The 12,501-nt window shown below is 52.7% G+C and overlaps 1 protein-coding gene across 3 annotated transcripts in view; it reads left to right on the top strand.

The window, feature by feature from the left end:
• COL13A1 (collagen type XIII alpha 1 chain) overlaps window positions 1-12,501 on the top strand; it is a 164,750-nt gene that overhangs the window by 104,176 nt on the left and 48,073 nt on the right. For all 3 annotated transcript variants that reach the window (XM_030940756.1, XM_030940755.1, XM_030940754.1), the window contains exons 17-18: window positions 566-601; window positions 12,331-12,375. In XM_030940756.1, coding sequence (XP_030796616.1) covers window positions 566-601; window positions 12,331-12,375 — 81 coding nt within the window. The remainder of the gene's footprint in view (window positions 1-565; window positions 602-12,330; window positions 12,376-12,501) is intronic.

The raw sequence follows: 12,501 nt of genomic DNA, 5'->3' as shown, positions 1-12,501 counted from the left end.
CTGAGGAGCATAGTGTCTAGCTGGAAACTCTAAGCTCATGCCCAGAACACCGTCACAATATTCAAATAAAATAGTGTTTTATAAGGTGTCAGAATGGGAAGAGACCTCTAGGGTCATCCAGTCTCCAGAGAACCCTCACCCAGAAGCCCACAATGTCAAACAGGCTCTCCCTTTGAAGCTGGGGACCCTGGGGCTCTGGGGACAAGAAGATGCCAAGCACTGATTGTGCCCAACTATTTTATACATGCAGAAGCTGAGAGCCCTGGGGGAAAGTGGCTTGTCCATGTTCAGTGGAATCAGGTCTCCTAGGTCCCTACCCAAGTGACTCTTCCCACCATTCCTCAGCCTCTGCAAAGTGGAGCTGGTTCTCAAGAGTAGAACAATCTGTATTGGCCTCAGAGGAAGCTAAGAGCTATTGCTCCTAGGAAACCTGGAGATGAGTGTTGAAGGGGCAGGGGGGCTTGGAGTCATTGAGAGGAAGAGGGATGGTATTGCGTGGGGAATAGCACAAGTCAAAGTTTGGCAGTGGGAAAACCTCTTTAATGGCCTTCTCTTTGTTCCCCAGGGAGACCCAGGGATCCAGGGCTACCACGGCCGGAAGGTAAGATGGAGGGGAAGGATCCAAGTGGGGCAGGACTTTAGACAAATCAGTGGCCTACTGGACCTCAGACCCAAGAGGGTCTCTCCCTTCCAACCAATTTGGCTGTGCCTGTACAGAGGCAGGCAAGGTTCTCACTGGCCCCCCGAGGGCCTGATAAGTGGGAGCCAGATTACTGGGATCCAGCTAGGCAGAGTTCTTTCTGTGCTGAGCAAGGATGTAGGACATGGAGGGGTCCAGCTCTCATGGGCCAGAGAGTCAGAAGCACTCCTGCACAAATAACCCCAGTGAAGGCAGACTTTATTAAGTGCTACTGTCACAAGGCACGGCATGATAAAAGGAGGTGGAGAGACAAATTTCAGATTGAGAGAAGTTTGGGAAATATCCTGGGAGAAGACAGCCTGAGAACTCAACCTTGATGAATGGGTGGATGTATCAGTTATCTATTGCTGCGTAACAAACCATTCCAAGTTTGCTGACTCTCTGTCACAATTCTGTGGATTGACAGTCTGGGAATTCTGCTATTCTCACCTGGGCTCACTCATGCAGTCACACCAAAATGACAGATAGAAGGGTGGGAGGGGACGAGATGGCCCCATTCACATGTCTGGTGCTCAGTGCTGGCTGTGGGCTGGGGGCCCCTGTTCTCCACATGGCCTCTTATCCTCCAGGAAGCTAGACAGACTTCCTTACAGCACAGCAGATCCAGGGCAGCATTCAAAATGGGCAGGTCCCAGTGCATAAAGACTTGTCACATATCTGCTTGTATCACATTTTCTAATGTCTTATTGGTGTGGGAAGAGTCTTAGGCTCTACTTCTTCATTGGAGGAGTAGAAAGCATTTGTGGCCTTGTTTTTTGGTTTTTTTTTTTTTTTTTTTTTTTTTTGAGACAGAGTCTCACTCTGTCACCAGGTTGGAGTGCAGTGGCGTGATCTCAGCTCACTGCAAAACCCGCCTCCCAGGTTCAAGTGAGTCTCCTGCCTCAGCCTCCTGAGTAGCTGGGACTACATGTGCGTACCACCACGCCCAGTTAAATTTTGTATTTTTGGTAGAGACGGGGTTTCACCATGTTGGCCAGGATGGTCTCAATCTCTTGACCTCGTGATCCTCCCACCTCAGCCTCCCAAAATGCTGGGATTACAGGCGTGAGCCACTGCACTCGGTTGTGGCCATTTTTAATCTACCACTGTGGGCCTTCAACCAGAAAATATGAATGGAAACAATATTTTAGATAGGTAAACAATTTGGGCAAAGACCCAGAAGCAGTCATTACAATAACTATAATAGCAATAATAATTTTATGGCAGTCACTACTTACTGAACACATACTATGGTCCAGGCACTGTCTTTCAACACAAACTGCATTATTTCTAGCCCTAAAAGCACTCTGTGAGGTTGGTATGACTATTCTCCTATTTTAAAAATAAGAAAACTGTGTGTCTTAGTCCATTTCATGTTGCTATAACAGAACACCACAGACTGGGTAATTTATAAAGACAAGAAACATTGTGGAAGCTGGGAAGCCCACGGTCAAGGGGCGCATATCTGGTGAGGACCTTCTTGTTGTGTCATCCCGTGGTGGACAGTGGAAGGGCAGGAGAGGGTGAGAGAACACGAGCAAGAGAAGGCTGGGCTTGCTTTTACAACAAGCCCACTCTCGCAATCACATACCCACTCCCACAATAACTAACCCACTTCCACGATAACTAACCCACTCCCACAATAACTAACCCAATTCCATGATAACCAACCCACTCCCACAATAACTAACCCAGTTCCATGATAACGAACCCACTCACACAATAACTAACCCACTTCCATGATAACCAACCCACTCCCACAATAACTAACCCACTCCCACAATAACTAACCCACTCCCATGATAACTAGCCCACTCCTGCAATGACAAACCCACTCCCACGATAACTAATCCACTCCCACAATAACCCACTCTTACAATAACTAATTCACTCCCACAATAACTAACCCGTGACAACTCCCACTCCCATGACAGCAACATTAATTTATTCACGAGGACAGAGCTGTCATAATCTAATCACCTCCTAAAGGTCCCACCTCTCAACACTGTTGCACTGGGGATTAAGTTTCCAACACAAGAGCTATAGGGGACACATTCAAACTACAGCACTGGAGCTTGTCCAAAGTCTCCTGGCTCATAAGTGGCAGAGCAGGAGTTCAGTTCCAGGTCTGGGTCCTTCCCATGGTACCACCTGCTGTAAAGAGCGCAACCCTGCCCTCCAGACCCTGCCTGGGAAGCTGCTAGAGCCTTCCAAGAGGAGAAAAGAGGCAGGAAGGAAAGGCAGCAGCAGGAGAGGGGCAGAAATGTTGGAAGGGGAAGAATCACTCCCTGCAAAGCACATTCCTCGCACGCTGCAGTCAGGAGGTTGCCATAACCACATGGCTTTATGGGTGCCTGGTGAATGAAATGGCAAGACCTGAGAGATCTTTAATTAGTTCTACATAAACTAAGACATTTGTATTGTATCAGGAAGTGGAAATCAGCCCCCGCAGTTGCCTCTATCCACTCACACAGACTCATAAAATTTACTGCCTCCTGGTGCAACGCGGGGTCGGTTTTTCATTAGCAGCCGGGCCAGCTCTTTCAGGCTGTGAAGGAGTTGCGGGGCAGCAGAGGGTCTCCAGGCATCACGGCGATGCCTTTGGCTGGCATTATACCATGACAGGTGTCTGCATTCTGCTGCAAACTGCAAGACTGATTCATCCAGAAAGGGGCATGGGGTCTGCTGTCCTGAATATGGAGAATCCTCTGCTTGGGGTTAGGGTGTCCTGATGCTAGAGGGCCCGTCCTGGGAGAGTGGGAAGAAACATTTAACCCAGGCTACATTGAATTTGCAGAGAAGACCAGTGTAGCCCTGCTGATGGGGGAGCACTTCCTGTCCCCAGGACGCGGGAGATTTGCTCAGAGCCTCCCTGCTCTAGTGCGGAAGAAGGATCATACTTCTTTTGCATGACTAGAAGTAGAGCAAGTGCCAATGAATAAACTCTACGAGAAGAGCAATTCCAGCTCCAGAAGAGGGAGCTTCCTAATCGCCAGATGCCTTGGGAAGGTGGGAGGGAGTTCTGGTCACCAGAGGTGTTCAGTTAGAGGCTAGATAATGACTGGTCCAGGATGTGTTTAGAGAAGTCTCTATATCAGCTGGAAGACTGGATTAAAATCCCTTCCAGCTCAGGGAAGTCATAGCTTCATGGGGACAGAGTTGGCTCCATACCCTTAAGAGAGGAGCAGCTCTGAGCCTTGAGCCCTGACCTTGAGAGGAGGCTGTATCTCCTTGAACCTTTGTCCACGTCTTTTCTCCATCCACATCCAGGGCTTGTCAGAAGCATCCCCACTCCTAGGTCTCACGAGGCACTGAGGAGAAGACCCTTCCCCTTCGTGCTGGACTCTTGCCTCCCAACCCTTCTCTCTGCCAAACCACCCTCTCTGCTCTTCTCCAGTGGCCTCTTCTCATGGAATCTGGAGGGGCTGTGAGGCCATCATGCCCCATCACCGCCTCTCTGGGTCACTGGAAGGTTCCCATTGCCTCCACCACTCCCAACCGATCACTGAGTCTTTTCAGTAGGTGCCACTGGAGCCACTAGCCTTGCAAAGCCAACAGCCCATGGCTGATCTGGGCACCCTTTCCTCTGTGCTGGCCTTTATCTTCTGGGACCCTTATCTTGCCACCAACTCTCCACCGCCTCCAAGTCCACCAAAGGCCAGAGGGCTGGCACTGGGAACTATGACCAGCAGCAGATGGCCTGTCACCAAGGACTTGAGGTCATTCCTTGGGAGGCTACAAGTGCCTCTCCCATTGCCCCAGCCTCCTTGGGAATGCAGATGTCTTGACGCCAGTGATCACCATGGTCAGGCAGAAGTTTGTTCCCCTCTGAATCTTGAGATGAAGTGACTTTTCATCTTTGGGCAGTGCAGCAATATTTCACATCTCCACTTTAGAAAGTTCATTTTTTCAAACTTATTCAGTTCTTACTTGGCTCAGTGGTTAGAGCTCATTATCCTGATTGTATAAATGAGAGAGGTTAATGCTTTGCCCAAGGTTGCACAGCTGGTAAACAGCCATGCTGGAATTAGAAACCAGGCCTCATCAGTCCAAGCCCTGTGGCCAGTCTGTCTTTGCACCCTGGTGCAGAAGTTGAATGTCTGCTCAGGGGACTCACCCCAGGCTAAGCTAACTGCACAGACCAACCCTCCCAACCTCTGCCTACTAATGGTTTCTCTGGGATGTGGAGGGCTGTTCCCCCACCTCCCTTCTTTTGCCCATTAGTCCTCTCTTTTTTTTTTTTTTTTTTTTTTTTTTTGAGACGGAGTCTCGCTCTGTCGCCCGGGCTGGAGTGCAGTGACTGGATCTCAGCTCACTGCAAGCTCCGTCTCCCAGGTTTACGCCATTCTCCTGCCTCAGCCTCCCGAGTAGCTGGGACTACAGGCGCCCGCCACCTCGCCCGGCTAGTTTTTTTTTGTATTTTTTAGTAGAGACGGGGTTTCACAGTGTTAGCCAGGATGGTCTCGATCTCCTGACCTCGTGATCCGCCCGTCTCGGCCTCCCAAAGTGCTGGGATTACAGGCTTGAGCCACCGCGCCCGGCCTAGTCCTCTCTTTAATCCTTTCCTCCATGCTGTGCTCTCTGCTTGGAGTAAGGCCCAGGGAGGAGGCACTAACATGAAGGGTGGCTTGGTCTCAGGGACTGGGAAGATGATTTTGCCCTCCCCCGCCACCCTGGGGAGGAACAGTGCCAGCAGCTGGGGATGCCAAGCTGAGACAGGGGCCATGTGACTGCCTCTTGAGGTCAGGATGTGAGCGGGACCTGTGGGGTAGCTGATGGGCCCCCAACATGAGCTTCCTTGCTTCACCCCAGAGATCTGACCCACTTGGAGGGACAGACACCTTTCTGACACCGCAGGCTCTCAGCCTATGCAGTTTGCTAATGTCCACCACCACCCCCAGCAGCTGGACTGGGCCTGGCATCCTCTCAAAGGCCAGCCAGACCCACAAGGCAGGCTTCTTCACCAGTTCCTTGAGATAAAAGCCCAGTGTGGTCAGTGGCCCCTGTGCTGCCCCCATGCCCCAGTCGGGGCCAGCCCTCCCGCCTAGACACTGCAAGTATTGTTGTGCACCCATGTGGTATCTATTTGATCCAAATTTATGACACTGATCTACTTTAAATATGTTGCAAGATGCAAAGCGTGTTTAAAACATTACAACCTTGGCTCTCTGTCAAGAGGATTGACGAGTATTGTCAGATTTTATGTGGATCACAAAACCTGGTGAGAGCTTATCTCTAAGTACATCAGAGCTGGGCTGTCTGTCTCACTTTGGGGGCGCGTTTGATGTCTGTGGTGGTCTGGATGTTAAGCCTCAGGGTTTGCATGAAGGACCATGGCTGAAACACACATTCCCCTCTTTCAGGCTGTGGGTTTCAGACCAGAGGAGGAACATGAGGGCTTCAGGCTAGAGGTGCTTGCAACTGCCGCTATCCCTCCTGGAGGCCAGTGGGGCTCTCCAGAAACAGGGATGCCCTGGGGAGGAGATGGGATGGGCCCTATGATGAGATGGCTAGAGGGCTGGGGAAGGGCACGGGGACAGAATTCCACCCACCCGGCCATCGCAGCCTTCACTCTGTGGCCGTGCTGGCCCTTCTCCTTGCTCCTTCTCAATCCTTCAGCCAAAGGGCATGAGGATTCTGATCTGCCAGCCAGAGCAAGGGCCCGTGTGGTGGGCACATTTCTGTAGAATAACTCGTGCAATTGTAACTACCTTACTGGCCTCTTCAACAAGCCAGGCTATGTACTAGGCACTTTGCATGCATGAACTTATTGAATCCTTGTAATGACCCTATGAGGTAGGTTTCACTCAATTCCCTACTTATGGACGAGCATACTGAGGTTCACAGAGACCATTTTCCCCAAGGTCCACAGCTAGGAAATAGAGAAGCCAGGTCTGTGTGATCCCAAAGCCTTGCTCTGAATGACTTTACTATCTGCCTCTTAGCAGCCCTTAGGGACGCCATGATGATTTCCAGTAGACCTTCCCCCAGACCCCTCCATGAATGGAAGGAAAGGATGTGGCACTTGAGCTGTTTTCGTTCTTGTAAGAGAAAGCTGGATTCAGGTCTTTCTCTGAGCCTCCAGGCTCTCTGGGAGCAGTGTCTGCAGAGTCCGCGGCAGAGAACGGGGTGTACTTGGTGTGTTGCTCTTTTCAAAGAATTAAGGAAGTGGAGTGCTTTGCCCATTGGCACTGACTCCACCCAAATGAGTCCCCCAGGGAGCTGGAATGGTTTCAGTACTCCCAGTAAAGCCTGGAGGAGGCAGCTTGCCCCAACCTTCCACGACAGCTATTCCTGAAACCTTCCTGCACCCCTCCTGCTCTTGCAGGACCTAAGTAGCCCATGCCGTTCCCACTCCCACTGAGTGCTCCGTGCAGATGGAAGCCATAGATGCAGGAGCCTGCTAGTGTGGGGACAGTATCTTCTTTGAAAGCTATGAAATCCTAGTGGGGACATCCAGACTATTTGCATAAAAGATAAGAAAACTAAGATCTGGGCCTCTGATCTGAGACCTTGTGGAGACTAAAGCGACCCCAGCCCCCACCCTGAGCACTCTGGGCTCTGTTTTTCATGCACTCCAAAGTCCAAGATTAATTAGAGCTGACTTTTCTTTTTGGAACTAACTACAAAATCAACCGATCTCAAATTGAGATTACAAGCCAGCCGCCCTTCCAAAGCCCTGGCCTTCAATGGGGCACCCAACCCCGGTAATTCCCCGGATCATTTCCTGCCGGTCCTAATTACCAGAGGACCTGGAATTTCCGCAGTTCTGGTCCTCTCTGGTGTGGAAGCTGGCTGGAGCAGGGAAGCAGGAACTGAGCTGCCTTTTTCCCGGAAGGAAGACCTGAGAACTCTTTATAGGGAGAAACCCATTAGCCCTCCACACCTGGCTTTTCTGGCCTAGGGAAAAGACCCTGGTCGAGGCTTCAGGCTTGAGCCATCCGCCGACCACCATCCCTCCACCCCCTCCCTGCAAACTCCCCACACTATCAGGCAGGCCTTCCTCCTCCGTTACAGAGAACAAAGAGCCTGTGCCATCAGATGCATTTGCTTAGGGCCTTCCAACCCAGACCTGGCTGCAGCAGAACCCAGGCCTAATCTCAGAGAACTTCATTTACTTCCCCGTGCTTCCCTGGCCTGACTTTGGCTGGGAGCTGACCTTAAAGACCCCTTCCTTCCTCTAGACTGTGCTTTCTTGCCAAGTCCCTGCCCAGCTTGTTCAACAAACAGTAAATCGCCAATTAAGAGGCTACTCCCACAGGAGCAGAGCATGGCTGGTTTATGCTCCAAGGAGCTCACTTCCATTCCATCATCTCTGTAAAGGATGCATCCTCCCACCTGGAATCTGGGACTAGAACAGAGGACCTATCAATGCTGTGTGGTGCTCAGGTGCAGGGCCCAGCTGGGGAGTCTGAGTGGCAGCCTCAAAATCAGGGATGGGACAGGCCTTCAAGGTCATTCAAAGCAAATGCCTCTCTACCCACTTGTGCTCCCCTAGAGCCTTCTCAGGCACAGTGACTACAATCTACCCCTTCCTGCATTGGTTCTTGGCACTGAGGTTAAAAAGCCAGCCTTGCAGTGGGGTGGCTGGATGTTGGCCCAGGAGTCACAGCTTCTGCCATCACACCATGCACATGGCCGAGACCTTTTGTAAGGCTCAGAGCACCCACTTCTCCAGCCCAAGTAAGGCGGCTGAGAGCCCCCAGAGGAACCTCTGAGTCCCTTCTGGGGAGACAAGAGGAGGCAGAGGTAGAGGAGGTGAATCGAGGCCTGTGGGCTTTGCTGGACTGAGTGAGCCAGGCCCTCCAAAAACCAAGACAGTGATGAGTAAGTGGATGGAAACTGAGCACAGTTACTAAGACACTTTTTAAACAGAAAAACCTAGGAGGGGAATTAGAAAAGAAGGAGCCCCTAGACAGGCTCACACAAAGACGTGCCCCAAGGAACAGCCCTCTGAACAGAGGTGAGCCACCGTCCTCCTCAGGCAATAACCACCCCCACTCCCTACCCCCGCCTCCTGCCTCCTGCACATGGGCCCCAGCCACAGCGACGCTGGAGTCCTTGATAATGACTCTCACCTCACCATCATCCAGGAACCAATGTTTTTGGCTTTAGGAGAAGCCCCGTTCCCCAGTTCAGAGGTCAGGCAGGGGCAGGTCCCTAGAGACAAGCCCTGGGGAGTGAGCCTAATGAGAGTGGAGTGAGCAGCAGAGCGAGGTCAGCTGGGGGAGGCCAGTGGGGGCGCCCCTGCTTCCTGCCAAGCAAGGGGGTGGGAGGGACGGAGGCCCTGCGATGGGGATCAAGGAAGCCTGGGTCATTTGCGGAATTAAGAGAATTGACCCAGAGAGGAGGGAAGGGGCGAAGGTCAGCCACCCTAACAAGGAGGGCTGCCTCCCGAGGAGGCTCCCGGGGCTCTGATTTCCCATGAGTGCCTGATTGTGTCTTTACACACTCACATCAACAGGGGCTGAGGACAACCCCAATTAGCCTGGAGACTCTCACGCTCCGGGGTTTTGCTCTGCACAGTTTCTTCTGGGATTGGAGACAGAAGCCCAGAGACAAGCTTGAAGCAGACGCCACCTCCTCCCTGCAGGAGCAACCCTGTGGGTAGGAGGAGGGGAGAGCAGAGACCCACTGAGACCCCTCCTAGAGCTGCATTTTTAACCAAAGCTAAGAGTCCCTTCCTACCCCACAGATCCTTTTTCTGGAGCTACCAACCAAGCCAAATGGCACCTCTCCAGCTTTGGCCTCTCTCCTTCCAAAGGGCCGTGCAGGGGAGCAGAGACAGGGCTGGGGTGTGTGGGAAGAGAGAGGAGCGCCAGTGGATGGGAGGTATCTGGTCTAACCTCACTTTGCAACCAAGAACCCTGGACCAGTGGGAGAAAGTGGCTTATCTGTGGTCACTTGCACTCCCAGCCCAGCTCCCCGAATTGGAGGTGGGAAGAAGAGGGCAGGGGCATTGGGGGAAAGCAAGAGAAAAGATAGAGAAAGTGGAAGAGAGGGATGACGGGGGCCTCGGAATAGTCAAGGACTCCTAAGCTGACCTCCACACCAGAGGACTGTGGAGGCCTCTGTACTGAGTCAAACCGGTTTGGTCATTCAGAATGTTAGCAGGGGGCCCTCCAAAAGAAAGAATGACAGGAGCCCTCAGCTGGTACTACTGAGAGGGCTTGGAGACCGCTCTGGCCAGAGTAGCCAGACTTCAGATGAGGTACTGTCGCGCCCTCTGCCGGCCACAGAGCGGCTGTGCACACAGGCAGTGAGCTTTTCTGGGCATCCTGCGCTGAGCTGCCCCCGCACACCGACCTCTGCGCTCCGATGGGCCACAGACCTAAGGACCCCCCTTCCCCAAGCAAAGAGGGGCTCTGCTCTGCTTTAAGGCTGCTTGATGGAAGCAGACAGAACATCAGTCCATCTGATATTTGGGTTGGCCAAGAGAAGTGAGCACCTTGGCATACGGACAACAAACTATCCAAAGCCCTAGGCTGCACGACCTTGGCAATCATACCTGGCCTCTGTGAGCTGCGGTTAGCTTACCTGTGAAACGAGAATAACGTCCACTCCCACATTGGAAGGGATTGTTGGAGGTGGAATAGGGGAAGGTTGTAAAGCTTTTCAGTCCAGGGCAGACACATGGCAGCTGCAGTAAGTGGCTGTGCCCTTCTCTCTCAGTCCCACAAGAAGGAAGTTAATGTCTAGGGCAAGCCTTGGGCTCTGGATTTTCAGCTGTGGTAACTTCCTGAGTTTAGCTCTGCCATCCCACCTGTGGTTCAGGGGTCACTGGTGGGGTCATGCTGAGAGAGGGCTCTGGCATTGGGAACTAAAGATTCTAAGCCTTTTGTAGAATTTAGAGACTCGGCCCAAAGAGGATAAAAGTGAAGCCATCTCAGGCAGACGTAAATTTGTGTGTGCAGATTACAAATGCTAAGTGGTCCCTGCCGCATTGAGGATGCAGTGCTGGGTAATAGGGGATAGCGAAAAGCTTCATAGAAGAGATAAAAGGGCCCCACTCCCATCAAACAGCCTCTTCAGGCTGAAAACAGGGCAGAGCCTCTCTCTACTCAGAGGCCCTCGGGTCTGTGGCCCCTAGGGATGAAGGAGTCAGTGTGCGAGGGCAGCGCAGCCTAGGGTGCTCAAGCACTGGCTGCTCTATCAACCAAGAATCCAAACGATGCAGGGGTTTTCAGTTGAAGAAATGGCAGAAAGACACAACTGTGGAAACGGGTGGTGTTTTCAGGGACACAGAAACTAGTTGATGCACCCCATGGTATCAGGTGATGAGGCTAGGAAGGAAGCGGGGGTCAAAACGTCATGCTCAGGAACCTGGTCCTTTTCCTACTGTCAACAGCAGGCCAGGGATGTTTTAAGGCAGGGGTCTCGCTATCCAGCCTGTGTGTTAGGGAGCTTAACTGGACACTTGCATGGAAGACCCATCACGGAGGAAGAGGGTGGAAGTACTCTAGCCTTGGTAAGGAGAAGGAGGGACCAGGACCTCCTGTAAGATGGCAGGAAAGGGAGAGTGTAGACAGCTGAGAAGGAGGCCAGGGAACACCAGATCCCCTCTGCCTTTAAGCCTATGGGAACTGCAGCCTGGCCTGGCAGCCACAGCAGTCACACCCAATGGGGCAGCTGGGCCGGGAGCAGGATTGTCACACTCTCTGTTGCCCGTCCACAGTGCTGGCCTTCAGATGGAGGAAGTGGCAGCAGGCTGGCCACAGTCACCTGTTGCTGGACACCATCCCGGGCCCCAGCTGGGGCTTCGTGCTCAGGCACTACATAGGATTCAACTCCTGGAGCCAGGCACTGCCCTCCCCCCATCCCCTGATGTAGCCAATGATAGTCCTGACTTACCTGCTCTTGGCCTCCCATTTGTCCCTGGCTGTCATCTCCAACTCCACCGCCTTGTGGTGTGTCCTTCATCCTGATCTCACCCTACTCTCACAGATTTGGCATTTTCCTGGGGAAGTAAAAATGTTGAACATAAAGGTAGGGTAGCGTCAAGATGGTAGAGCAACCCTTTGCTCTCCCAGAGAAGCAACAATGGACAGGTGACCCTACCTGTGCCTCCAGACGGGTGGGGTCAGAAATGGGGTGGAGATAAATGGGCAGGGACACATGCCCTTGGGAAGAGTTAGACCCAGAGGACTTGGAAGGGAAAGGAACCCCAGATAAAAAGAGAAGAGAGCTCCTGTCTGGCTCAGCCAGAAGGTACCATCCTAGCAAAGCTGCTGAAATGAAAACGAGGCAAGAAGTCCAGGCAGGGACCGGAGGGAAGGTGTGCAGTAGGTAAGCGGCCAATGGGTGGCTCCTGCCCCTGGTCCCATCCCACAGCCCAAGTTCCAGGTACAGCTCAACCACGGAGTGGTAGCTAGATCTTGGGCCAGTCGCTTCCCTTGCTGAACTTGCATTCCACTAAGTGAGCCTCTCTCTCTGGGGGCCTTTCCTGCTCTGTGACCTGTAACTTGGGCCCTCCTGCAAGTTCACATAGCTGAGGGCAGGGGCCCACACAGCTGCCACCAGCAGGGTCCTCAGCTCAACATGAACGGGACATCCATCCCAGCCTCCAGACAAGCCATTCTCACCAATGTCTTTGCAGGCTGACAGGCCCCGAATCTGGTCCTCTCCTCATGCTTTCTCATTTCTTCCTCCAGGGAGAACGGGGCATGCCAGGGATGCCCGGCAAGCATGGAGCCAAGGTACCTCCCCCTTCCCCACATCCCAGGCAGCCCCAAGGCCCCTCCCCCAGCACCCATCCCTCTCTCCCCAGCTCCGGGGACACTCTGGAGTCCCAGTTCTTTGGGCCTCCTTCTGCCTGTCCTGGC

This window comes from Rhinopithecus roxellana, chromosome 11 (genome assembly GCF_007565055.1).
Source record: "Rhinopithecus roxellana isolate Shanxi Qingling chromosome 11, ASM756505v1, whole genome shotgun sequence".
Taxonomy (NCBI): Eukaryota; Metazoa; Chordata; class Mammalia; order Primates; family Cercopithecidae; genus Rhinopithecus; species Rhinopithecus roxellana.
This window is presented reverse-complemented; position numbering and strand designations above follow the sequence as displayed.